Source organism: Cydia amplana, chromosome 4, assembly GCF_948474715.1.
Source record: "Cydia amplana chromosome 4, ilCydAmpl1.1, whole genome shotgun sequence".
Classification (NCBI taxonomy): domain Eukaryota; kingdom Metazoa; phylum Arthropoda; class Insecta; order Lepidoptera; family Tortricidae; genus Cydia; species Cydia amplana.
In genome coordinates, this window is record NC_086072.1 from 21791932 (window position 1) to 21819454 (window position 27523).

The following is a 27523-nucleotide window of genomic DNA, read 5'->3' on the forward strand; positions in this document are numbered from 1 at the left end:
GATCGGTTTTCCTAGGATAGCGGTGCCGTCATATCATATAGCGGCCGTCTCCATACTAAATAATACGGCTAAATATGGATGTCGTAGTATTTGTATGGAGACGACCGCTATATGATGGCACCGCTTTCGGAGGAAACCTAAGCTTTAGGCCCCACTTACTTATAGCGCCATTTTAACTTCTTCCAAATTCCCCTCCTCACTTAAGGCCAGATCTGCTTGTGTGGCGGCAGACCGACCTTGGTCTTCAATATAACCAGTTAAATCGGGAAAATGTTGTAGTTCTTACTTAAGTTTGAAGTAATCTATCTAGAAACCTTGCCCCAATCTCCACTGTCTTCCAACGACATCTTCTTATTAATATAAATATGTGCTAGAATTTTCTAAAACACTCACCCGTCAACTGCTGAGCGTACTCCTCATCACTGAACTCCGTCTATATCAAGTCCACAGTATACTGGGCCACTTTAGCCATGTCCCCTGGGTCTTCCATCTGTCCCCTGTCGCTGAGGGCTAGCAGACCGATCAGCTTGTACGGTGGGAGACCAACCGTGGCCTTCTATATAACAAGTATCTGCTAGAATCATCTAAAACACTCACCCGTCAACTGCTGTGCGTACTCCTCATCACTGAACTCCGTCTTGATCAAGTCCACGGTATACTGGGCCACTTTAGCCATGTCCCCTGGGTCTTCCATCTGCCCCCTGTCGCTGAGGGCTAGCAGACCGATCAGCTTGTACGGTGGGAGACCAACCGTGGCCTTCTATATAACAAGTATCTGCTAGAACCTTCTAAAACACTCACCCGTCAACTGCTGAGCGTACTCCTCATCACTGAACTCCGTCTTGATCAAGTCCACGGTATACTGGGCCACTTTAGCCATGTCCCCTGGGTCTTCCATCTGCCCCCTGTCGCTGAGGGCTAGCAGACCGATCAGCTTGTACGGTGGGAGACCAACCGTGGCCTTCTATATAACAAGTATGTGCTAGAACCTTCTAAAACACTCACCCGTCAACTGCTGAGCGTACTCCTCATCACTGAACTCCGTCTTTATCAAGTCCACGGTATACTGGGCCACTTTAGCCATGTCCCCTGGGTCTTCCATCTGCCCCCTGTCGCTGAGGGCTAGCAGACCGATCAGCTTGTGCGGTGGGAGACCAACCGTGGCCTTCTATATAACAAGTATGTGCTAGAACCTTCTAAAACACTCACCCGTCAACTGCTGAGCGTACTCCTCATCACTGAACTCCGTCTTTATCAAGTCCACGGTATACTGGGCCACTTTAGCCATGTCCCCTGGGTCTTCCATCGGCCCCCTGTCGCTGAGGGCTAGCAGACCGATCAACTTGTGCGGTGGGAGACCAACCGTGGCCTTCTATATAACAAGTATCTGCTAGAACCTTCTAAAACACTCACCCGTCAACTGCTGAGCGTACTCCTCATCACTGAACTCCGTCTTTATCAAGTCCACGGTATACTGGGCCACTTTAGCCATGTCCCCTGGGTCTTCCATCTGCCCCCTGTCGCTGAGGGCTAGCAGACCGATCAGCTTGTACGGTGGGAGACCGGCTTCCGTGGCCTTCTGCATCATGGTCTCGATTAACTCCTGGGATAGTTTCACGCCTTCTTTGTGGTATTGGATTACGCGGGTTACTAGGGTCGGTACTTCGCTGAAAATGGGTAAGGAGAGGTATGAGCATTTATTTATTTAAACTTTATTGCCAAAAATACAAAAATTACAAATGGCGGACTTCATGCCTAAAGGCATTCTCTACCAGTCGCCCATAGGGCTAAAAAGAGCATAGGGTATTTAATTTCATACAAGGAAATTAATTTACGTGAAATTTGTTTATCAAATACCTAAAGTGCCCAAAGCGAACTTATTTTGAGTTTGTGTATTGATTTGAGTTGCATGTTTATATTAAAATGTTCATGTGATGTAAAACTAAGTATTCTCATGTTTTGGTACACCTACATCCGCAATATGTAGATATTGTGCGTACTTGCGGAATACATTTTTGAATTTTATAGTGTTTGTGATATGGAGTAGAAAATTTCAAATTCCATTTTACCTTCATGTTCCTCCTCCTCGAATCCTCTAAACCTATTTTTCTCAAAAATGGACGGCAAAGTCGACGTTGCCGGTTAAAAAATAGGTCGCGAAGGGCGTAGTTTATGGTCATTCAAAAAATTAAAAAGTTAAAAACATTGCAGTCTCGATTTCGGGACTGCAATGTTGCATACAAATTCCATTATATAACGAGTTCCAAACTTTTTAAAACTTTAAATGGCCATATCAAATGAAGGCATAGGTCCCTTAAACAGCCAAACAGATGATCAGCATTTATTATTATATAAAGCCTGTAACAGACTATCGCACCGCACCGCGACCTTGGAGCGTCGCACTCATAAGTGAGAGCGAGAAACATATATCTCTTTCTCGCTCTCACTTATGGGTGCGACGCTCCAAGGTCGCGGTGCGGTGCGATAGTCTGTTACAGGCTTAATGTTGGTACCGCGACTATTTAGGTGTCTCAAATAGGTTGGTGTATTGTCAGCAGAAAAATACTTCTTTTTTTTTTAAGGCGGCAAGCATTACTTTTTAATGGTTTTACTTTTTTATGTGAAAATTAGAACGTTGCTTTCGTAAAATATTTCTATTTCTTGCACCATTTTTGAGAAAAGCACTATATATGACTCGGTTGGAAGGCTACTTGCTGGCTTCGGATTCAATTAAACGGACTCCCAAGGTCGTCCGTTTAAAACGAATCCTCAGCCAGCAAGTAGCTACTTCCGAACCTCGACAATAATGTACTATTACCAATTAGTAAAATTTTTTTGTTAAAAAGCCGGCCAAGTGCGAGTCGGACTCGCGCACGAAGGGTTACGTACCATTACGCAAAAAACGGCAAATAATCACGTTAATTGTATGGGAGCCCCACTTAAATGTTTATTTTATTCTGTTTTTAGTATTTGTTGTTATAGCAGCAACAGAAATACATCATCTGTGTAAATTTCAACTGTCACAGTTACAGCCTGGTGACCGACAGATGGACAGCGGAGTCTTATTAATAAGGTCCCGTTTTTACCCTTTGGGTACGGAACCCTAAAAAATCGACACAGTTTTTTTTTAAGCGTCGCTTCCAAAGCCATCTTGTTTAATACCATTCCAATTAGCTGACCAAGGGCGGGTTTAAATTCAGCAAGCTGTACCCGCACCTTTTTCATTACTTACACAATTTGTTGCACAATGTTTAGATAAATACTGTACTTACTTCATGTACCTAAGATCGACTAATTACCTACCTAACCCTTATATTATACCTAAGAACTGATGTAAAAAGTAATGAAATAAATGCATTTGTATTTGTATTTGTATTTCAATACCTCGGTCCACTCGTGTCGGCCAGATGTCGCAGCACGCCGGCCGCGTCGGTGGCTATGTGCAGGCACTGCAGCACCGTGCCGAGCGGCGCCGAGCCCATCCCGGCCAGCACCAGCCGGCCCACAAGTGGGACCAGCGTGGTTGGGTCGCCGTGGCTCTGCTCTATCTCCCTGTAGTATAGTATAAGTAAACGACTTTTTTAGAATACAAATTTTCTCCTCTCATCTACTCAAAGGTTAACTGGAAGAGATCCCTCATAGGGATAAGTTCGCCTTTGTACTTCTCACTACTTGTATGTTATTTTTAATATGTCTTTTTGTACAATAAAGAGTTTACTACTACTACTACTACTACTATTACTACTACTATGTACTACAAATACTAAAACTAGACTTAACCGTATAAATACGCTTGAAGATTACCTGTGACAACGTTTCGAAACAAGAGTAAGTACCTACTCGACGAAAAAAGATGAAATTTCAAAAATACCTAATTCTTTCGAAATTCTTAATTTATTTACTCACGGCCATATCTCGTCGCGCGGCACGACGCTGTGCTCTCTGTATGGCGTCCGAGTGGTAGTTCAACAGATATACAAAGAATTCCGAACCTTAAGTCGTAGTACTCACAGCCATATCTCGTCGCGCGGCACGACGCTGTGCTCTATGATGCCCTGTATGGCGTCCGAGTGGTAGTTCAACAAATATACAAAGCATTCTGAACCTTAAGTCGTAGTACTCACGGCCATATCTCGTCGCGGGGCACGACGCTGTGCTCTATGATGCCCTGTATGGCGTCCGAGTGGTAGTTCAACAAATATACAAAGCATTCTGAACCTTAAGTCGTAGTACTCACGGCCATATCTCGTCGCGCGGCACGACGCTGTGCTCTATGATGCCCTGTATGGTGTCCGAGTGGTAGTTCAACAGATATACAAAGCATTCTGAACCTTAAGTCGTAGTACTCACGGCCATATCTCGTCGCGCGGCACGACGCTGTGCTCTATGATGCCCTGTATGGTGTCCGAGTGGTAGTTCAACAGATATACAAAGGATTCTGAACCTTAAGTCGTAGTACTCACGGCCATATCTCGTCGCGCGGCACGACGCTGTGCTCTATGATGCCCTGTATGGCGTCCGAGTGGTAGTTCAACAGATATACAAAGCATTCTGAACCTTAAGTCGTAGTACTCACGGCCATATCTCGTCGCGCGGCACGACGCTGTGCTCTATGATGCCCTGTATGGCGTCCGAGTGGTAGTTCAACAGATATATATACAAAGCATTCTGAACCATAAGTCGTAGTACTCACGGCCATATCTCGTCGCGCGGCACGACGCTGTGCTCTATGATGCCCTGTATGGTGTCCGAGTGGTAGTTCAACAGATATATAAAGAATTCCGAACCTTAAGTCGTAGTACTCACGGCCATATCTCGTCGCGCGGCACGACGCTGTGCTCTATGATGCCCTGTATGGCGTCCGAGTGGTAGTTCAACAGATATATATATATACAAAGCATTCTGAACCATAAGTCGTAGTACTCACGGCCATATCTCGTCGCGCGGCACGACGCTGTGCTCTATGATGCCCTGTATGGCGTCCGAGTGGTAGTTCAACAGATATACAAAGAATTCCGAACCTTAAGTCGTAGTACTCACGGCCATATCTCGTCGCGGGGCACGACGCTGTGCTCTATGATGCCCTGTATGGCGTCCGAGTGGTAGTTCAACAGATATACAAAGCATTCTGAACCTTAAGTCGTAGTACTCACGGCCATATCTCGTCGCGCGGCACGACGCTGTGCTCTATGATGCCCTGTATGGTGTCCGAGTGGTAGTTCAACAGATATACAAAGCATTCTGAACCATAAGTCGTAGTACTCACGGCCAGATCTCGTCGCGGGGCACGATGCTGTGCTCTATGATGCCCTGTATGGTGTCCGAGTGGTAGTTCAACAGATATACAAAGCATTCTGAACCTTAAGTCGTAGTACTCACGGCCATATCTCATCGCGGGGCACACAGCTGTGCTCTATGATGCCCTGTATGGTGTCCGAGTGGTAGTTCAACAGATATATAAAGCATTCTGAACCTTAAGTCGTAGTACTCACGGCCATATCTCATCGCGGGGCACACAGCTGTGCTCTATGATGCCCTGTATGGTGTCCGAGTGGTAGTTCTCGAGGAACCGCGCCCAGCGAGTGAGCTCTTGCCCGACTTGCGTCCAGGACATCTCACTGGAAGACAAACTTAACTTTACATAAATAAATAATAGGCGTTGCAAGTGTGTAGCCGGCTTTTAAGATGAAAGTACGCTCTTTTGTTGAAAGTTTTAAGGTCGCATCGGTCCGGAAATACCGCGGGCGACAGTTCATTCCACAGTTCATTCCACAGTAGCTGTGCGTGGCAGGGAGTTCCCGGAGAATGCGTTTCTGTCTTCAGTAAAAGAAATAATACAAATGGGGTCCCTTTGTTTCACATAAAGTTTTAAGTCATATTGTATCCTTCGTCATCATATTATCATTAGTCCTAAAACTGAAATCGTTAACTTTCAGGATTTTCGTAAGGTTATCCTAATAGATAGGTTAGGTTAGGTTTGTTTTGTGGAAATCCTGAAAAGTTACGCGTTTCAGAATCAAACAAATTATGACTAACGAAAATGCGGACAAACAATACATTACGAATGAATGAATGATGCTTTATTCGAAACACACATACACAACAATACTAAAATAGATGATTATGACTTAAAACTCTTTGGGAAACAATAGAGACCCGATACAAATTTCCAAGTCCCGCTGTCTTTACCAGACATGGTGTCGTGTGCGTTACCTCAACCTCTTTGCTAATACTTATATGTTCAGATTTGGAACTTACTCCTTGGTGAACTTGAAGTCGTTCTCCTGTTCCTGTTGGCAGTAGTCCACGGCCTGCATCAGCATCAGGCCGCGCGTGCCTGCCGGGACCCTGGAACGACATTCCTACCTTTAACATCGTGGCGCCATTGGCATAAATGTCATAATCATAGTGATTATTGTCGCTAGGAGGTAAGCAGCGACCTAAGGGTACTGACACCCCTCGAGTGACGACGATCCTCGGTACGGAGTGAAACATGTCGAGCGTTCTTCGACTTAAAATACGTGAGTGACCCGTTTTTATTATTATTAAATTGTATAACGGGACTATAGTATTAAGTTTTAAGTCCCGTTGTACAATTCAATAATGTGTAAAAATAGTGAAAATTTTAAATCCGTTTTTACTATATTTAATAATTTTAATATGTCTGCGTCTCACGGAAGTCTTTTTATTAATATCAAAGGGGACTGCTTCAGAGGTAAACGTCATGTACGAACTGAGGCCGGTCATATATTATACTGCCGACTGCAATTTGAATGGTATGGGAGCTTGCCCGCCCACCCATACAAGTTGCAGTCGGGTTTCAGTCAGTCTGTATCGGCCCTACGTGTAAGGCCTGAGTGGACGCTCGAAGCGGAGCGTTCGGCGGGGCGTGCAGCGTTGCGTCGAGCTCCCAAGTGATTTGAGCAGCGTGCACTAAGGCCGCTCCTATACGCTTGCATTTGTTTAACATGCTCGCCGCACGCCCCGCCCCGCTGCACGCCCAACTCGAGCGTCCACACAGGCCTTACACTAAGGACTGAGCGGATAGCCGTGCATGTCCGCGTGTGCGCGGGATCGCCAATGTCATTGTGATTAAGTTGTTATTTTTCAGTAAATTAAAAAAAATGGATTCTATTTTTAAAAGCTATTTTCACAATTTTAGCGCTGTCACAACAAAAGTCAGAAACTTTAATTGTTGTAAAATGAACTGACATTATTTTCTCGTGAGCTGTAAGTTTTTGACTACTTGACTTGTTTATCAATATCGCCAACAGATGGCGCTGGGAGCGAGTTAGTTCGCGCAAGCGTTTGGTTACCGTAGGATATAGACCATTCTTGTACAGTCCTGATGCGTCAACCGATTTAGGTGGAATTTTGTTATTTTTGCATGTCACGGGTTATTGGAAAGTAACTGTAGTGATAATATTATAGGAAAGGGAATTTATAAAATAACTAACAAGAAATTGTATACAAATAACATTACCAATAGTATAAAACAAAGTCGCTTCTCGCTGTCTGTCCCTATGTATGCTTAGATCTTTAAAACTACGCAACGGATTTTGATGCGGTTTTTTTTAATAGAGTGATTCAAGAGGTTTATGTATAATTTGTTAACCCGTGCGAAGCCGGGGTGGGTCGCTAGTTACCAATCAAGTTTCTCCTCAGAAGGATAACAGGGCGGACTTTTGGTAAATATGTCAGTAAGGGCAGTTATTACATAATGTAAGTCGGGTGACAGTGCAATATTATGTTACCATCGAGCTGATCTGATGATGGAGACAGGAGGTGGCCATGGGAACTCTGTGATGAAACAACGCAACCTAATTGTTTGGGGTTTTTAGAATTGTCTCGATGAGTATTAGTTGCATGTGGAAAGAAAAGTACAGTCAGCGATAAAAAATTGTACCAAAAATGAAATTTTTGCCAAACTTGTTTAATCCATGGTGGCTAATTAAAAACTATATTCTGATATTCAAATTATGTCATTTTGTAGACGCAATGAAGATTGATAACAAAATGACATCATTTTGATATCCGAATGTAAATACAGGTAGGGAAAGTCGCAACAAAAAAAAGAACAATTTTTGATGACAATCTGAAATTTGAACTCCAATGGAGATTTTTAGAGCGTGAATTACCCAGTGAACGAATATTTACCATGGAAGTATTCTGTCCGCTCAATTATGACCCAACGTAAAGTATTCAATTGTAGGCGGTACTTACGAAGTGTTCGATTGGCAACTTCAGTTCGACCGAGATGACAGTCAGTGACGGATGGCTAAATTGGTTTATAAAAACAATGTCTTTTTGTAATTAAGAATGTCTTCATGGGTCGTGAAGTGGTGCAGAAGTTATTTTAGTTCATACCAAGGACAGTGGAATCACTTTTCACGTGTAGTAAACAGATAACTTCAGTAAAATTTGGAATAAACATGACGACATTTTTTCAATACTACCGTGCTAAGCTAAAACGTAACAAATGTATACGACTTTCTTAACAACATACGACATATTAAATTGCGAGGATAATAGGGATGGTGTTATGCCAAATGAAGTAGACTATTTTATTAACTTGTGTTTGATTTAGGTATTTTCTATATAAATATAAATGTAGTCATAAATTCCTTCTTACAGATTTGTATTTTCCTTTTTTATTTCATGGGATGGAGCTATAAAAAAACTACCTAGTTATTTCAAATTAATAATCAAATTTGGTATTGTCATTTTACATTACTTTCTATTCAGATTCCCACAAGATGCTATTCGCAGAGAACTATGGAAAAAAGCTGTCCAATTAGAGAAACATGAAATTGAGTGGATGCCTGGCAAGATATCTAGAATATGTTCTATTCATGCGATAACCCGTGAGATAATTATAACCGGTCTCCTATATGTAGATACATTTTTTCTATCACGCTTTCACTGAATTAATTTAACAAATACACACGTTATGTAAAAATGTTGATCATTTCAATCCACCCTCTACTGTCACATATATGCTCTCTCAAGCCATTTCCGTCAGTAGAAAAGAGCGGAAAATTTAGAAAATGTAAGCGCGCGAACGGTTATGGTCCCATATAAAATTTTAATTTTGCGCCTTTTTCTACTGACAAACTTGCTTAACCGGCTATATACATATAAAATATTTCCATTGGAACTGAAAGTGGGGATTTATTGTGACTCCGCCTGTTCAAATATTTTTGACCCGATTCGTGTACCCATGTAAATTTTGCAGGCTGTATAGCCTGTCCGATTTCTAAGATCAAGTTCGCCATACATTTATAAACTATTATTTATTATGGCGTGCTTGATCTTAGAAAAACGGACAGACCGTGACTTCGCACTGCCATATTATACCTAGCTATAAAAAATACTTATTATACCTAGCGGAATACATTTATACAACAATGAATATTTACTTTTGTTGAGTTAGTCTGTCATTTCATAACAAAATTTTAACTAGTTATCTTTTAACCTATCGAATCCCACGATATGACGTCACCCATAAGCGTTCTGGCTCAAATATGAGCCGCTGGGAGCTGACAGTCTGCATTAAATTATTATACGTGAATTATTTGACTGGTTCTTCAATGTATGGCATAAACCTATCCCTGTCCAAGTCATATTCTAATCAAATATGAACGGCGAACTCTCAGCGGCCAGTACGTACAGTAAGAAGGTTATTAGCAGATTAATGTCGCTGATTGGTAGTTATTGACATTATATGCATTTCATCTACACTTAGCTGTGTACGTTAGTGTAATAGAGACAGGCTCTGTAAACGTATCGTCTTATTTAAATGTAGGCGTAATTGTGTATGTGTGCTAATTTGGCCCGAGAATTTGAACGGTAATGTTCCCAAAGGCGGTTTCCTTGTATATCCGTTCACTGGAATTACCTCATTAAGCCGAGTGACTGTTGCGTACTGTTAACACAATTCCTCGTTAGATGGCGCCGGGATCGAGATAGAGCGCGCTAGCGTTTGGTTCTCGTAGAATGTAGAAACTGGTCATAGATTGTACTAACGTCAGCGATTTGGAAAATTCTTTTTAAATTTTGAAATTCACGGGTTGTCGAAAGAAACCGTAGTGATATAGTAATAACTCATATACATATATCATAGAGCGTTTGATAACCGGAGTCTGCTTTAAGAGCTTAAGCTTTGGATTCCTCCGAAAACGGTGCCGTCATATTACGGCCGCTATATAGCGTTGACTGACGTCACTAGAACGTTGTCTATGTAAACAAGATGGCGCGGTTTCCTAGACGGCGTTACGTTACGTTGATTGTCAACGTAACGTAAGATGACGGCCGTCATGACCTTGTCGATAGTTTCGTGAACGTTTTATTAGATAGCGGTGACGCCATTTTGGAATAAATGACACGAGATTTGAATAAATGATTCCGTACTACGATTATTTTCCTCTTCTGATGATATTTCATCCTCAAAGTAAATTATAGATGATCAAGCAAATCTTGTCAGTAGGAAAAGGCGCGAAATTCAATTTTTTTATGGGACGTTATCGTATCGCGCCTACATTTTTCAAATTTGCCGCTTTGACCTTGGTGGATGACGGTGTGTTATGACGCCGTGGTACTTTCCACATGTCGCCACCGTAAAGACGGCCGTCTTTTGCTGCCGCTATATGACGGCCGTCATATGACGGCACCGTTTTCGGAGGAATCCAAAGCTTTACCCCTCTGCCGAAAACCTTGCACAATTGTGCATACTTTTGTATGGACACTATGGACTGACGTTTATCTTAGCGATTCGAATTCAAAATCGAGTTGACTCGACTCGACGATTCGCGTGGTTCGCGACAAGGTCACAGGCACAGGCGCGGAGCGAGTTGAGACGGCGAGTTGTTGTAAAAAGAACCTTCAGGGCACGGAATTAAGGTTTATTTTTGAATGGCCATACTAGCAGTGAACTCGAGTTGGGATACTTGGAATGGCGAATCAAGCGGCAGTTGTTGTAAAATGAACCTTCGGGTCATGGAATTAAGGTTTATTTTTGAATGGTCATAGTACCAATTCGAGTTGAGACGGCGAATCGAGCGGCAGTTGTTGTAAAAAGAGCCTTCGGGCTACAGTATTAAGGTTTATTTTTGAATGGCCTTAGTAGCAGTGTGATAGCGTTGACTCGGCTCGGCGAGTTGTTCGCCGAGTTAGCTAGTGGTCGAGTTGATTCGAATTGCCCATAGTCTTGATTCGAATTAACTCATCTGTAGGCTGATTCGAATTATTCGAATCAGATAACTCGACTCGCCCATCGCTAGTTTATCTGACATGTAGGCTTGTGCCTGTTCGTTCACTACAGAGAGCGCTCCGCTCTCGGTCAATCGGTCAAACTAGTTCGTTCTTTTAGTTCCTTTAGTTCAGTCGGTCGTTGAATTTGTTGGGAGCCGGGAATGCATAGGAATGTAAAATCGGTTTAACACTCGATTTTTTTCCAATCTTTGGTAAATTCAAATTGTATGATATGATTATGTCGATATTAAACATTAAACACCTTAACTCAATAAAAAAAATTAAAATGTATAGAAAAATATTTGATTTTCCTTCATACATTTCGCACTTGTGCTAGCGACATTTTGAACCGTTTCGTTCCGATCGTTTTCTGTTTCACTCAGTCAAGCGCTCTCCAATCCACTGAACTAAAGGACCTAAAGACCGATTCAGAGCGCGCAAAAAGATTTAGTTCCTTTCGGTCCTTCACGGGATTTCATTCCTAACAGTTCTTAGTTCGCGACCGACACAAGGCTACTGACATGGCTGTTTTTACGTTACGTATACATTTGACGGGCCCCTCTCCGGCAAAAATCGGCAGACTACATATACATACGTCTGTAACGCCTGCTCGCTGAAGCAGGTGTCTGCGAGGAACCGCAGCAGTTCCTTCTTGGCCAGCTTGTTGAAGTAGCTGGCGCACTGCCGGTAACGCTGCAGCCATTTCTAGATGCTGTAAGACACATATACACACGTCTGTAACGCCTGCTCGCTGAAGCAGGTGTCTGCGAGGAACCGCAGCAGTTCCTTCTTGGCCAGCTTGTTGAAGTAGCTGGCGCACTGCCGGTAACGTTGCAGCCATTTCTAGATGCTGTAAGACACATATACACACGTCTGTAACGCCTGCTCGCTGAAGCAGGTGTCTGCGAGGAACCGCAGCAGTTCCTTCTTGGCGAGCTTGTTGTAGCTGGCGCACTGCCGGTAACGCTGCAGCCATTTCTAGATGCTGTAAGACACATATACACACGTCTGTAACGCCTGCTCGCTGAAGCAGGTGTCTGCGAGGAACCGCAGCAGTTCCTTCTTGGCGAGCTTGTTGTAGCTGGCGCACTGCCGGTAACGCTGCAGCCATTTCTAGATGCTGTAAGACACATATACACACGTCTGTAACGCCTGCTCGCTGAAGCAGGTGTCTGCGAGGAACCGCAGCAGTTCCTTCTTGGCCAGCTTGTTGAAGTAGCTGGCGCACTGCCGGTAACGCTGCAGCCATTTCTAGATGCTGTAAGACACATATACACACGTCTGTAACGCCTGCTCGCTGAAGCAGGTGTCTGCGAGGAACCGCAGCAGTTCCTTCTTGGCCAGCTTGTTGAAGTAGCTGGCGCACTGCCGGTAACGCTGTATCCATTTCTAGATGCTGTAAGACACATATACACACGTCTGTAACGCCTGCTCGCTGAAGCAGGTGTCTGCGAGGAACCGCAGCAGTTCCTTCTTGGCCAGCTTGTTGAAGTAGCTGGCGCACTGCCGGTAACGCTGTATCCATTTCTAGATGCTGTAAGACACATATACACACGTCTGTAACGCCTGCTCGCTGAAGCAGGTGTCTGCGAGGAACCGCAGCAGTTCCTTCTTGGCGAGCTTGTTGTAGCTGGCGCACTGCCGGTAACGCTGCAGCCATTTCTAGATGCTGTAAGACACATATACACACGTCTGTAACGCCTGCTCGCTGAAGCAGGTGTCTGCGAGGAACCGCAGCAGTTCCTTCTTGGCGAGCTTGTTGTAGCTGGCGCACTGCCGGTAACGCTGCAGCCATTTCTAGATGCTGTAAGACACATATACACACGTCTGTAACGCCTGCTCGCTGAAGCAGGTGTCTGCGAGGAACCGCAGCAGTTCCTTCTTGGCCAGCTTGTTGAAGTAGCTGGCGCACTGCCGGTAACGCTGCATCCATTTCTTGTTGCTCGACGATCCGTTACTTGGCTCCTATGGACAATACTATATTAATGCGAAATCAACTCTCACTCACTCTTAGAATACTTTTACGGTTTAGACTCACTTGTTTTTAGTCACTCGCGCGACATGTTCTGGAGAACCTAGGTCTATTTTGAGTAGAGTCTAAAGTGTCTAAACCGTAAAATTAATCAATGTTAGTATGTCTCACAACAGTATAAATTCTGACTTACTCATTTGATTGTGGACAAGTAGCGTACTCGAAAAGAGGCCTTCTTATGTCCACGAAATAATACTCACACTGAAGAAGTAGTTAGTGAGCCACATGGTGTAGAGCGTGTGCACCAGTAGAGGGAGATGGCAGGCCGGGGGCAGCGTCCGCAGTAGCTTGGTGACCATGCCGTGTATACTGAACTGTACTCACACTGAAGAAGTAGTTAGTGAGCCACATGGTGTAGAGCGTGTGCACCGGTAGAGGGAGATGGAAGGCCGGGGGCAACGTCCGCAGTAGCTTGGTGACCATGCCGTGTATACTGAACTGTACTCACACTGAAGAAGTAGTTAGTGAGCCACATGGTGTAGAGCGTGTGCACCGGTAGAGGGAGATGGCAGGCCGGGGGCAGCGTCCGCAGTAGCTTGGTGACCATGCCGTATATAGTGAACTGTACTCACACTGAAGAAGTAGTTAGTGAGCCACATGGTGTAGAGCGTGTGCACCGGTAGAGGGAGATGGCAGGCCGGGGGCAACGTCCGCAGTAGCTTGGTGACCATGCCGGCGGTTTCGGGACGCATCACGGATAGTATGTGGGAGGTGAACTCGGCTTCGGAGGCGGGCTCTAAGAGGATCTTGTAGTCCAACTCTGAAACAGTGTACAATAAGTTAAATAAATAATAAATAAATATTATAGGACATTCTAACAAAGATTGACTAAGTCCCAGAGAACGATATATGTATATAATATACAAATACATAAATAATATATAAAAAGGTGCCCCCACCTTTTGAATCGAAAAACTTTTGTTGAAGACCCCTATTCGTTTTGAAAGAACTATCCAACGACATCCCACGCCATAGGATTGAAGCAAAAAAACGGATGAATGGATTACGCGAGGTCTACAGCCATTCTACAGCTCATAGAGCTACAAATGTAAGATGTTACCGTTAGAAGCAGCCTTGACTTTCTTCAGAAGTTTGATGTGTTCGGCGGCCGTGAGGCCCCACAGCGGGGGTTTCTCATCAACTCCCTTCAGGATGGTGAAGAAGTTGATTAAAGCGTGGTGATTGGAGCCGATGATCTTCGGCCAGAGGCCTTCGCGGATGCTGGAAGCCGAGTTGAGATACGTAACAAGGAAATAAAGATTAACATAATGTCGAAAGTAGAGTATACAACTTTTTCATATTATGTGATGAACTTCATGCACTGAGCCTTATATTATTTTACGGTACATACATCTGGTTGATCTGGTGCTCGATTACTAATGTGCTATACGAAGCGTAACTACAAAGAGAAAATTTAAAGGGACTTAAGTACTGTAAAACGTTTTACGATAGGTACAGGTGCGAATAGGTAACTCGCACTTGTATCATAAATAACTATTATGTTATTGTATGAAAAATATGATATGGAAAATTTCACATTCAACATATGATATTATTGAAAATTATAACAAGAAAAATAGCTTAGAGCTCTCTCAAAAAACGGTCTCCTCACCGAGTATGAGTAGTAGCGTCGCTGCAAGGTAAAGTCGACATTAAGCTCGACAGCGTAGGGTCGCTTTCTGCGTGCTGCATCCACACTTCCAGGGCGTCCATGTCGTACTTTGACGCCAGGGAACATGCTAGTTCTAGGTGCTCGGGGTTTGGCGATCTGGGAACAAACATTTTAGGAAAATGTCGATTACCAGCTTAAAATAATACACTTCACACTCACGACTTCAAGTCACGCCACGCCGAAAGTCGTCACGTCTTTGTTAAGTAACTGAATCCATTGGTTTTCCCGTGCAAACAGTGTTTTGGGTAAAAGATATTTGATTCTTAAAAGCTCAAGTCTTAGAAAGTATAGGTGAATTAGAATAATTCACCACCTAGGGCAAGATTGGCACTCAAGACAGTATAGCTACCCCTTGATCAACTAAGCTACCGAACCTTATAAATAGGGATGTTGACAATTTTTTGGAACTGGTTTCATTTTGTAGATAGACACGTAATAATTACAGAAAAAAATATAAAAAAAATATATTCATTAATTTTGAATAAAAAAACATGTATAATAAGTTTCGTGTTTAAATTTCGCGCCTAAACGCTTCAAACTGTCACGTGACCTTGATGACGTAACGGCGTTTTAAACAAACTGCTGTCAGTAATTTTTTTAAATTCTTTATATGGCAACTGACAATTTTTTTTAAAGCTTTAACACACTACCGCATCGGACGGCGACCTTCTTTCTCGCTCTAACTTATAGCTGCGTCCTTAACGCACCACCTTACACACTATCGATTCGTGCGCCGCATCGCACCAAGATCGCGTTTCGGTACGATAATCTGTAGACATTTAGGCAGGTTTTATAACTTGTCTTTGGTGATTCCACTGTGATTACGTCACGCGCTCCGATTGGCGTTTGCAGTCACGTGATACTGGGCATTATTTTAAATACTTTTGATTATTTTTAATTGATTTATTACGCATATTTACACTTGCAAAATATGATTTTCCGCGTTCTAATATTCCCTGCTATGGTAAAAACATAACATATTATATATTCGCGATTCATGTCAACATCCCTATTGGAGTGAATATTTTTATTTTATCATTCTGGGTTTACACGCCTTAGGCATTCGTCTAACGATATATAACGTAAGAGTACCTATGTCTAGTAATAAAAATAAAAATATTGATTCTTATAGTTCGTTTTTTTTTAGCATTAGAAATAAGGTAAACAATCTTGATGTGTCTTTTAATTGAAAAACACATTTTAAAAATAAGTTACGGCAAATATGTAACAATTATAAATCTAATACAATTATTTATATTCTTCTGCTTTCATAAGTAATAGTTTTTGATTTTAAAAAGCGTTTTTCAATTAAAAGACATGTCAAGATCGCTTACCTTCTTGCAAGTTCTTTCTAATGCTAAAAAAACCAACTATAAGAACCACAGTTTTGAATGATTCACTGTTAGTTTTACTACACTTATTATTTCGACCGGGATTACCTTTTGTATTATTTTCGAGCTCCTGATATTTCGATGCAGTTACATGCATCTTGCCCACGGGTTATAATTAAATTGAGAACTTTTACGCAATCAAAAATGAAACTGCACTTAACCAATGTTATACCGACTTGACATAAACTTATTTTTATATATTGTCGGGTTATAAAAACCGGTCAAGTGCGAGTCGGACTGGACTCGCGTTCCAAGGGTTCCGTATATTACTCAATTTTTAATAATGTATTTTTTTTATGTGGAACGTGAATGAAATGTCTTTAAAAAAAACCGTAGGGGTCGGATCAAAAACTGAGTAATTAAGTCCGACTCACGCTTGACTGCGCATTTCTAATAGGTTTTCCTGTCATCTATAAGTAGGTAAAGATCTATTTTGTGATTTTTTTTTTTCAAAACTTTAGATCCAGTATATTTGTGGTCGGACAGACAGACAAGACAGACGCACGAGTGATCCTATAAGGGTTCCGTTTTTGCCTTTTGAGGTACGGAACCCTAAAAAGGCGTATATCCAGCGGCATAGACTAGGAATCCTCTAGACTGAGTTTAGAGCAATTATTTCATGAAACCGATGCTGCCAAAAATACGGGGCTGCGGGGGGACGAGGTGAGCGAATCCCGTGCCGTGATTGGTCCGTTCAAAGACACGGACCAATCACGGCACGGGATTCTGACACTTTGACTCGAAGATGGAGTAAAACTAATATACGGTGTATATTTGTGGGTAGCGTTACTATGCTCAGTCTAGAGGATGTCTTGTCTGTGTTCATATTAGACGTGTAAAAAACTGTCCTTGACTAAGTAACCCTAAAAGATTCTATTCTTTTTGAGATGTAGTAGAGGTGGAGTAGTAGTACTTCGCTACACCCGCTCAGCTTGGCGAGGCAACAGCGGATCACTTCCATTTCCTCTGATATGGCCATCTAGAGTGGTTCAGCTATATGGTATATTACCTGGCGAGTCTGTAGACGATCTCCTGCCTGTAGTCAGGGTCGGCCGAGAACAGTAGCCCGTTGACATGGAGGCCGAGTGCCCTGATCTGGTCCACTTCGCTACACCCGCTCAGCTTGGCGAGGCAACAGCGGATCAGTTCCATTTCCTCTGATATGGCCATCTAGAGTCGTTCAGCTGTGGTATATTACCTGGCGAGTCTGTAGACGATCTCCTGCCTGTAGTCAGGGTCGGCCGAGAACAGTAGCCCGTTGACATGGAGGCCGAGTGCCCTGATCTGGTCCACTTCGCTACACCCGCTCAGCTTGGCGAGGCAACAGCGGATCAGTTCCATTTCCTCTGATATGGCCATCTAGAGTCGTTCAGCTGTGGTATATTACCTGGCGAGTCTGTAGACGATCTCCTGCCTGTAGTCAGGGTCGGCCGAGAACAGTAGCCCGTTGACATGGAGGCCGAGTGCCCTGATCTGGTCCACTTCGCTACACCCGCTCAGCTTGGCGAGGCAACAGCGGATCAGTTCCATTTCCTCTGATATGGCCATCTAGAGTCGTTCAGCTGTGGTATATTACCTGGCGAGTCTGTAGACGATCTCCTGCCTGTAGTCAGGGTCGGCCGAGAACAGTAGCCCGTTGACATGGAGGCCGAGTGCCCTGATCTGGTCCACTTCGCTACACCCGCTCAGCTTGGCGAGGCAACAGCGGATCAGTTCCATTTCCTCTGATATGGCCATCTAGAGTCGTTCAGCTGTGGTATATTACCTGGCGAGTCTGTAGACGATCTCCTGCCTGTAGTCAGGGTCGGCCGAGAACAGTAGCCCGTTGACATGGAGGCCGAGTGCCCTGATCTGGTCCACTTCGCTACACCCGCTCAGCTTGGCGAGGCAACAGCGGATCAGTTCCATTTCCTCTGATATGGCCATCTAGAGTCGTTCAGCTGTGGTATATTACCTGGCGAGTCTGTAGACGATCTCCTGCCTGTAGTCAGGGTCGGCCGAGAACAGTAGCCCGTTGACATGGAGGCCGAGTGCCCTGATCTGGTCCACTTCGCTACACCCGCTCAGCTTGGCGAGGCAACGGCGGAACACTTCCATTTCCTCTGATATGGCCATCTAGAGTCGTTCAGCTGTGGTATATTACCTGGCGAGTCTGTAGACGATCTCCTGCCTGTAGTCAGGGTCGGCCAAGAACAGTAGCCCGTTGACATGGAGGCCGAGTGCCCTGATCTGGTCCACTTCGCTACACCCGCTCAGCTTGGCGAGGCAACAGCGGATCAGTTCCATTTCCTCTGATATGGCCATCTAGAGTCGTTCAGCTGTGGTATATTACCTGGCGAGTCTGTAGACGATCTCCTGCCTGTAGTCAGGGTCGGCCGAGAACAGTAGCCCGTTGACATGGAGGCCGAGTGCCCTGATCTGGTCCACTTCGCTACACCCGCTCAGCTTGGCGAGGCAACGGCGGAACACTTCCATTTCCTCTGATATGGCCATCTAGAGTCGTTCAGCTGTGGTATATTACCTGGCGAGTCTGTAGACGATCTCCTGCCTGTAGTCAGGGTCGGCCGAGAACAGTAGCCCGTTGACATGGAGGCCGAGTGCCCTGATCTGGTCCACTTCGCTACACCCGCTCAGCTTGGCGAGGCAACAGCGGATCAGTTCCATTTCCTCTGATATGGCCATCTAGAGTCGTTCAGCTGTGGTATATTACCTGGCGAGTCTGTAGACGATCTCCTGCCTGTAGTCAGGGTCGGCCGAGAACAGTAGCCCGTTGACATGGAGGCCGAGTGCCCTGATCTGGTCCACTTCGCTACACCCGCTCAGCTTGGCGAGGCAACAGCGGATCAGTTCCATTTCCTCTGATATGGCCATCTAGAGTCGTTCAGCTGTGGTATATTACCTGGCGAGTCTGTAGACGATCTCCTGCCTGTAGTCAGGGTCGGCCGAGAACAGTAGCCCGTTGACATGGAGGCCGAGTGCCCTGATCTGGTCCACTTCGCTACACCCGCTCAGCTTGGCGAGGCAACAGCGGATCAGTTCCATTTCCTCTGATATGGCCATCTAGAGTCGTTCAGCTGTGGTATATTACCTGGCGAGTCTGTAGACGATCTCCTGCCTGTAGTCAGGGTCGGCCGAGAACAGTAGCCCGTTGACATGGAGGCCGAGTGCCCTGATCTGGTCCACTTCGCTACACCCGCTCAGCTTGGCGAGGCAACGGCGGATCACTTCCATTTGTTCGTCCGACGCGTTTTGGCCTTCGAGAGTCATCCGGGCTAGCTGTAGTGGAATAGACTACATGAGTCTTAGGTCTATTTATTTATGGTACAGTCAAGTGTAAACATAGGGATTATTACATAAGCGCGACCCCAAGTGTGCGATGCACGATTGTGCGACATAATTTTTTTAACGACACTGCAATTCTGCGAAGTGATATTGTGCGACATATCACTATTCGACCAAACTATAGTCAGGCAGTATTTTTGATCGAAGTTAAATTGTGCGACATACTACGGCTCGACAATACTTCTAGTGCACGACAGTATTTGTGGGTCTACGAGTAATTTATTTTTAACACGGTCTCAGTACTTACTTACTTACGGGCTCCTATTTCTGGGCGCTTTGCCCTTCGGGCATCTGAAGCTACCTAACGAACCTAATCTACCTATTGATTTATATTTCGCACACACGATGATTCGCTCAAACGGCACATCGTATAGTCGTGCATCGCCTAATAATGTTTCGCACGAACAATAGTTCCCACAAATGACATGTCGTACAATCGTACATCGCCTAATCATACGTCGCACTAACAATACTTCGCACAAGCGTGTGTCGCACTCCCGTAGTAAAGCCGTAAACATAAATCATAAATCATAAATCATTTATTCGTAAAACATAGGTACAATAATTAGGTCTTAGAAAATATACATGTTGTGGAACACTATGTTTTGCCTGTAGGCGTACGATTGTTTTATAATATTTACTTATCATGCACAATTATATTTGAAAGCATAATTATTGCATAAATAAATTAATCAAAATACAACATTTCATGCAAATAATATTATGGAACTAGAAAATAATGACTAGGTAACATTAAAATTATTTAAATAACAAAAGATTAATATAAATGTCAAAGCGAGATCAAAATAAAATAAATATAATTGTCAGCACAATAAATTATAAATCAATATCATATGGGTGTACACATCATATTCAAAAATAAATAATACAATAAAATAATAATAGTACAGAATGTTCACTCTCTAACAAATCGCGTCTATCACGACAGATACGACCGCCAACGCAAGCGCGAGCAAGCGTCCGTTCCGGAGCGGTGCGCGGCAACCACTATGGCTAGACACCAACATTGGTGTGGGTCTCATGTACTCGTAGCGACGCGCGGAGTGAGCCCCGCCTGTCTCAACTAACCTGCTTCGGTTTGGTGAGGTACACGTTGTCCCTGAGCTCAGGCGCGGAACATTCTAGTACATTAGCGTACAGGGCGGCGCTGACGGCGGCGCGCGAGTGGCGCAGCTGCCACAGCCGCGCGTCGCGCGCGCAGCGCAGCAGGCACGCCACGCTCAGCGCCGTGTCCTTGCTCACCAGCTCCGAGGCTACCTTTTGGACCACTGTGGAGAACATGATAAGTATTAATAAGTAGATTGTTAACCGAGGGCAGGCGTGTCTCACTCCGCGATTTCATCGTTTTGCTACAGGTAGCTAAAAGTACATCCGTTCGGCCCCAATTTTGGGGAAAGCCATAAGCCGCGAGTGGCGCTGTCGCCACCTAGCGACCATATCTGTGCTGATCGTAACAGACGCGTTTTGTTAGAGAGTGAGTCTTCTGTACTTGTACATGTATACCTTCCCCCTCTAGATGGGGCGTGCAGTTGTCCAGACAGTTCTGCACGTAGTACCACTTGAGCACGGCCTGAGCCGGGCTCTGCTCGAGCGGGCTGGGGGCGTCTTGTGTCCGTACAGGGTGCAATAATATATGAACATGTATACCTTCCCCCTCTAGATGGGGCGTGCAGTTGTCCAGACAGTTCTGCACGTAGTACCACTTGAGCACGGCCTGAGCCGGGCTCTGCTCGAGCGGGCTGGGGGCGTCTTGTGTCCGTACAGGGTGCAATAATATATGAACATGTATACCTTCCCCCTCTAGATGGGGCGTGCAGTTGTCCAGACAGTTCTGCACGTAGTACCACTTGAGCACGGCCTGGGCCGGGCTCTGCTCGAGCGGGCTGGGGGCGTCTTGTGTCCGTACAGGGTGCAATAATATATGAACATGTATACCTTCCCCCTCTAGATGGGGCGTGCAGTTGTCCAGACAGTTCTGCACGTAGTACCACTTGAGCACGGCCTGAGCCGGGCTCTGCTCGAGCGGGCTGGGGGCGCTGAACGCGGTGTAGTTGTAGTCGTGCGGTGTCTTGAACTCGGGGTAGAGGGTGCGGTAGAACTCCTGGCAGTAGATGGAGTGGTCGGATGCGTCGATCGGTTGGGACTTTGTGTCGCTGGAAACAAATGGAGTTATGAAATTTATTGTTTTATAAAGAGTTTTCGAATGTCGTCTGCGATTATCGGACATGGATGTTCAAAAAAAAACTCACAACATAATAGGGATATTCTTTTTTCCTTATTCTCTTTAAGACGGTGATACAGATTAAGAAAGTATTTGTTACAACAAATTGTGCATTTCTATCGGAATACAAAAACCGGAAGAGTGCGAGTCGGACTCGCCCACCGATGGTTTCGTACAAATATTTTTTTTAGTATTTGTTGTTATAGCGGCGACAGAAATACATACAACATGCTGAGGTGAGACCATTTCGTGGCACTTTATCCTTTTATTCTCTGTTATGTATAATTTTCTAGTTAGTGTTTGTGCTCACGAATAAATTATTTCTATTCTATTCTATTCTATAATCTGTGGCAATTTCAACTGTCTACCCTTTTTACTCTATCGTTTTTACCCTTTGGGTACGGAACCCTAAAAAAATCACTGAAGTGAAACTGCTAATGAAGATCTCTGGAGTTCAACTCGAACTCTTCCACGCGACATGTTTCAGTTTTTCATTACGAAAGATCAACAAACAGGATGGAGCCTTACCCCCCGGAGAACTTGTTCTGGAACGTGTCCAGCAGATAGTTGAAAAGGGGCACCTTTTTCTCGACCGGAGCCACCAGGTCCTTTTTCTCAATGACGGGCTACAAACACACAAAATAGGGATGACACATGTTGAATTTTATAACAAAATCTAGTAAAATAGATAGCAAACAAGCAATTTATCACAATAATCTGGATATTAAAATAAAATATGGAAATGTTACAAAAATACAGGAGCTGAAAGTTACAAAATATAAGTTTTTTTTAAACTTCCAAAAACGATAAAAGTAAGGGTACCATTCGATTCCTTACATTTTATCCAAAAAAATATTATATAGCAACTATATACATAAACGCAATATTTCACCGACAATAACGCAATGTTCTTGTTTTGTCCATACTACAAGATGGGCGATGACGTCACGGCCCTTGGCCGTTTTGTATAGGGCGTTTCGCGAGTGAAGTGCGACTGTCGACCTTTGACTACAATTTCTGACTTTTGTGTTACTTTAATGCAATGGGTCCCATATAGACATGTGATCCTAAAAACAAACCCGATCGATTGATACCATAAATGAATATTAGTCATGTAGCTTATTATTATACTTAAAAATCGATAGCGGACGTTTTCAGAATTTGAAATTGATTAAAATCAACTGGGGAGTGTTTGTTATATCAACATCGTAACTTTTTCGTACAACAAATTTTCAGCGCTTTTGTTGTTATACAAGATAGACTAACTAGACTACTTTGTGAAGTTGTTGTAACTTGTAAGATACAAGGTCGAGGCTGACCGTGGTGATAGCGTCAGCAAATTCGTCGTCGGTAGAGGGCGCGCGGTCCGCGAGGCTCGCGTGGTCGCGCACCGCCGCCGCCGTGCGCTGCATACCCTCCAGCTCCAAAGACAATCTAAAAGAACGGGTGTAAAATAGTCCACTTAAGTTTTTGTTTATGTTCATTTAAATTTTTCTTTCTTCTTGAATACTTCTCGCTAAATGAGTTAGGAGGGGGGCGGCTGCAGGGACATGGTTACATATTAATATGTATTAGTTTTTTCCCACTGTACAGCATAAGATTTATTGCAATGAATGACTTCGTTCGTTTTCCAACTACGTATTGTATTTTTTGTTTTCTACTAAAAAGAAATTAAGCATGTTAGACACTAAGTAATATAATGCCAATTAGCATATAAGGTTTAGCCGTTAGTTCTGATCGATATCGAAATGAGTAAATGAAATTAAAATGTTTTTGTTTTATAAAACAACATTTCTTAAACTTATAGGTTGTGACCCATCGAGAGCGAATATTGAGGGGGGGCCCCGAAATTATTAGGGCATCGGAGCGTTATAAATAATATGTTACGCCCCCTCTTTTTATGACGGTCCCAATTTGGCAGTTTTAGTTAGGCGGGTCGGAGCCCGGGCGAATTCGGGAACCACATCCAAAGACTCACCTATCTCTCAGAATCTGTTCAATGTCTTTAGGATCGGCAAAGGTGGCCGCGGCCGCATACAGGTCCCTCCTGGCGTCAGTGTCGGCGTGTGCCCGGGCCTGCCTCGCTATATGCGCGAGCAGCGGCGCGGCGGGAGCGCAGCGCAGCGCGGCGAGGCGGCGCGCTGCGCACGTCGCCGCCGCCAGCCCGCCCGAGCCCGCCGCGATGGCCGCCGCCGCTACCCGCTGCAGGACCAGACCTTCCCTAGGGAGTTATGCGTCTATTAACCGACTTTCGACCTTCCCCCTTTGGGTTAAAGTTGGAATTAGATTGAGCTTTCGTAAGAAGCGATTCGACTCGAAATTAACGCGGAACCTGAGGAAAAGGATCAAAAATATATATAAATCTGTTCCCTATTCCTCCGTATAAATATGTAAATATAAATAATATCTAAGAAGAAAACGTGCGCCCCCGAATATCAAAAAAATGTTAACCTTGAAAAAATGACGCCAAACCTTTGACCTATACCATAGAGAAAAAAATACATAGATTGCTTAGTTATTATACATACATAGTTTTAGTACCAAAAAAACTTAGCATCTAGCATCGAGTAGCGGAACTATCAGTACTGCTACTTGACAATAGATGTAACACCGACCGGAAAGTCTTATGCTGTTGAGATAGACACTGAAATTATTAGTCTAACTGATGTATGGAATGAGCACTCTTGTCTTACTATATTTATCTATGCCTATACTCGTGTAGATGGCGACACCGTTTGACATTCAACAATTTTAACGAACGAAGATCAGTCAGGCGGCGTCCTAAAAGTTTCAATTCTGTGTCAAAAGATGGCAGTCAAATTACTGTTATTAGTATTACAAAATATACTTTGACGATACGCCTCTATACTAAATTCTCTTTGCTACAAATTCAGTAGCGTTGACTACCGACGTGGGCGGAACGACAATATAATTATTACGAACGTGCGATAGAGATAGCGAGTAACGGATCAATGTACGAAATTCTTCCTAATTAGCGTCCTTATTTAATTTCCCGTGGCGTCTGTAGTGCTCACACACACAGAGACAAGTATATGGCTCGTTACGTCACCAGTAGCTGGGATCGACACGTCCGCTCGCACCGACGGCTCTCGCTATATAGCTCAATAACACAAACACTACAGCATCCAAAACTTGTACATATATAATTATAGTTTGTAGCTTTCTAATAGAGCCCGACGCCTAATCCTATTGTCTATTGTTAAGTATAAAACCACTCGTGGCACGTGCCGCAACCACCTGCATAAAAAATCATTCGTTCACTTTACCCAGGTAATTGAATTACAACTCTTATGAAAATTGCAATAAGATTCAAAATGGACTAATGCATAAATATTTTGTTAGGATGTGTGTGGTCCGTTCAACTCGCCGGCACTCAGTAAATTCGGTTACTGAGTGCCGGCGAGTCGAACGCTACAGAACCAGTCTAAAATGTGTCATCGAGATGCGTAACAAAGGCGCCTTATCGGAGAGCGCACCTACACTGGTTTTTTGAGCGTTGGACTAGCCCGCGCTCAGGTGCCAAATAGAATAATTAAGACTCTTTTTACACGACTGCCCCAAAAAAGGAGTGTATTGTTTTCAGGGTTCATGTTTGTATGTGGGTATGTAAGTTTCTTTGTTACACCGTAACTTCTGAATGCCTTAACCGATTAAGATGTATGATATATCATTAGAATCCTTATATCATCCCGAGTAACATAGGCTATGTGACGTCATTGTAAAAACAATATGGCGGACTTAATACGCCATATTACGCAACATTTAGAAAAAAATATTTTGCAAACCCATCGAGTAGGGCATCAAAATGAAGCGCTTTGAAAGACGTTCAAAAATATATATACAATATGAGGGTTTAAGTCTAATTTTGATAAAGTAAGAATTCACAAAATATGTTAAGAAAAGCTAATCTCATACAACCAAATATTATCCTATTGTTGGGATATTAACAGGAAGTGGTTTGACCGCTGATCATAAATAAAAAAAATTATATATAGGTATTATATTAATCATATTTTACATGTTTTCAAACCAAGCCAATATGTTCTAAATTGCGCTAAGGGAATAGAAAAGTGTAAATAAGTTCTTTGTAGAGACTCTGAGATTGTAGAGTGCGTCTTTTAAACTGCAGTCGTGTTTTTTAATTTTTAATTTATTTATTATTTGCAGGTAAGTAGCACGTGCGGTTTTACTTAACAATAGACAATAGGATTAGCCGTCGGGCTCTACTAGAAAGCTACAAACTATACCTGGCCTGCTCGTCGTCGCCGGCGACTCGCAGTAATTTAGCTAGCTTCAACAGTTTGCCGCTCGCCATGTACCCGTTCGGGTCCGACTGCAGGCACTTCTCGATCAGCGTCAGTCTATCTTCGCACAGGCGAACTAGAATAACAAGGTTTTTTTTAATAAAAACATATAACAATGAAAAATTATCTTTGTCTGACCAAAAGAAAACTAATAATTAGGTGTATAAAACGTCATGGCTTTATACAATGCTATAGTCTGTTCGGCAAGAGAAGAGTCGTGGATTGTATTGGGCCTCATACATTCCACGACTCTTTTCTTTCCGAACAGACTCTACATAAAACACATCGATGCGTACAGATGTAGTGCATAATTATTTTCCATCGTATTTTCACGGAAACGTACGAACGTGAAATTTCAGCCAGTCTTGGTACAAAAAGTACTGAGGTTGACTGAAGTAGCTTGACAAATACGAACATTTCCGAGAAAATACGATGGAAAACAATTATGCACCATCTGTAAGAGTTATAATCTGTCGATTTAACGTTTCGACCAGCACCCCTAGCACATGATTGGCGCGACAGTATCTCACGGCGAGATAGAATACCCGTCTTTTTCTAAGTATGTTAATAAAAGAGGGACGGGTAGTCTATGTCGCCGCGAGATACTGTCGCGCCAATCATGTGGGGCATAAGCAAGTATGTCAGATAGCTTAATAACCTTGAATAGGAAGTATGTCCAAGTTGAAGGCGCTCAGTATCTCCAGCGAAGCGATGAGGTCCAGCTCCTTCTGAATCTCTTCGTTCTCGTCTTGGATCAGGGACAAAGCGCACCTGAGGAAAATTATGTTACTAAACTTTCAAAATAGGATTATTTTAAGTAACGTATTTGCTATCATTTAATGTATGTATGGTTTGTCAGGGTTTATCATGGTGTATAATATTTAAAACTTTCGCGTTTTGAACACATATTAACTCATATTTATATAAGGGTCTAACGCGAAATTTATTCAATTACCTTTATTTACCGACGTTTCGACAGAGGTTTCACTGGTCATGGTCGCGGCTAACTGATGTCCCAGCAAAATGTCAAAACAGAGATTTGTGCAACTACCCGACGAAAAGTGTATGAAAAAGTTTGGGGTTGTACGTTACTATGTACTGTGTACGTATATTAATAGTCTCAAGGCCTAATATTGAAGGTTGCAATTAGAGTTCGGAGATAGTGAAACACACGTGTGATACGTTAACTAGTAATTTATTGACTGAAGCTTTTTATCCATCGCGGGCGCAGCCGCGGTTATGTTAAGTTACATATAGGTAAAATAGGTA

General features: G+C 43.6%; 1 protein-coding gene across 1 annotated transcript in view; it reads right to left on the reverse strand.

Annotated features, from left to right (window-relative positions):
* Positions 1-27523, reverse strand: part of LOC134647555 (NBAS subunit of NRZ tethering complex-like) — a 63671-nt gene that overhangs the window by 4821 nt on the left and 31327 nt on the right. The window contains exons 26-45 of the mRNA XM_063501909.1: positions 26913-27025; positions 26198-26330; positions 23908-24150; positions 23249-23363; positions 22458-22555; positions 21212-21861; positions 20777-20976; positions 19434-19621; positions 14895-15050; positions 14343-14503; positions 13855-14042; positions 13076-13215; positions 6259-6348; positions 5493-5618; positions 3385-3552; positions 1414-1667; positions 1210-1326; positions 1006-1122; positions 818-918; positions 598-760 (exon numbers count right to left, since the gene is read on the reverse strand). Coding sequence (XP_063357979.1) covers positions 598-760; positions 818-918; positions 1006-1122; positions 1210-1326; positions 1414-1667; positions 3385-3552; positions 5493-5618; positions 6259-6348; positions 13076-13215; positions 13855-14042; positions 14343-14503; positions 14895-15050; positions 19434-19621; positions 20777-20976; positions 21212-21861; positions 22458-22555; positions 23249-23363; positions 23908-24150; positions 26198-26330; positions 26913-27025 — 3521 coding nt within the window. The remainder of the gene's footprint in view (positions 1-597; positions 761-817; positions 919-1005; positions 1123-1209; positions 1327-1413; positions 1668-3384; positions 3553-5492; positions 5619-6258; positions 6349-13075; positions 13216-13854; positions 14043-14342; positions 14504-14894; positions 15051-19433; positions 19622-20776; positions 20977-21211; positions 21862-22457; positions 22556-23248; positions 23364-23907; positions 24151-26197; positions 26331-26912; positions 27026-27523) is intronic.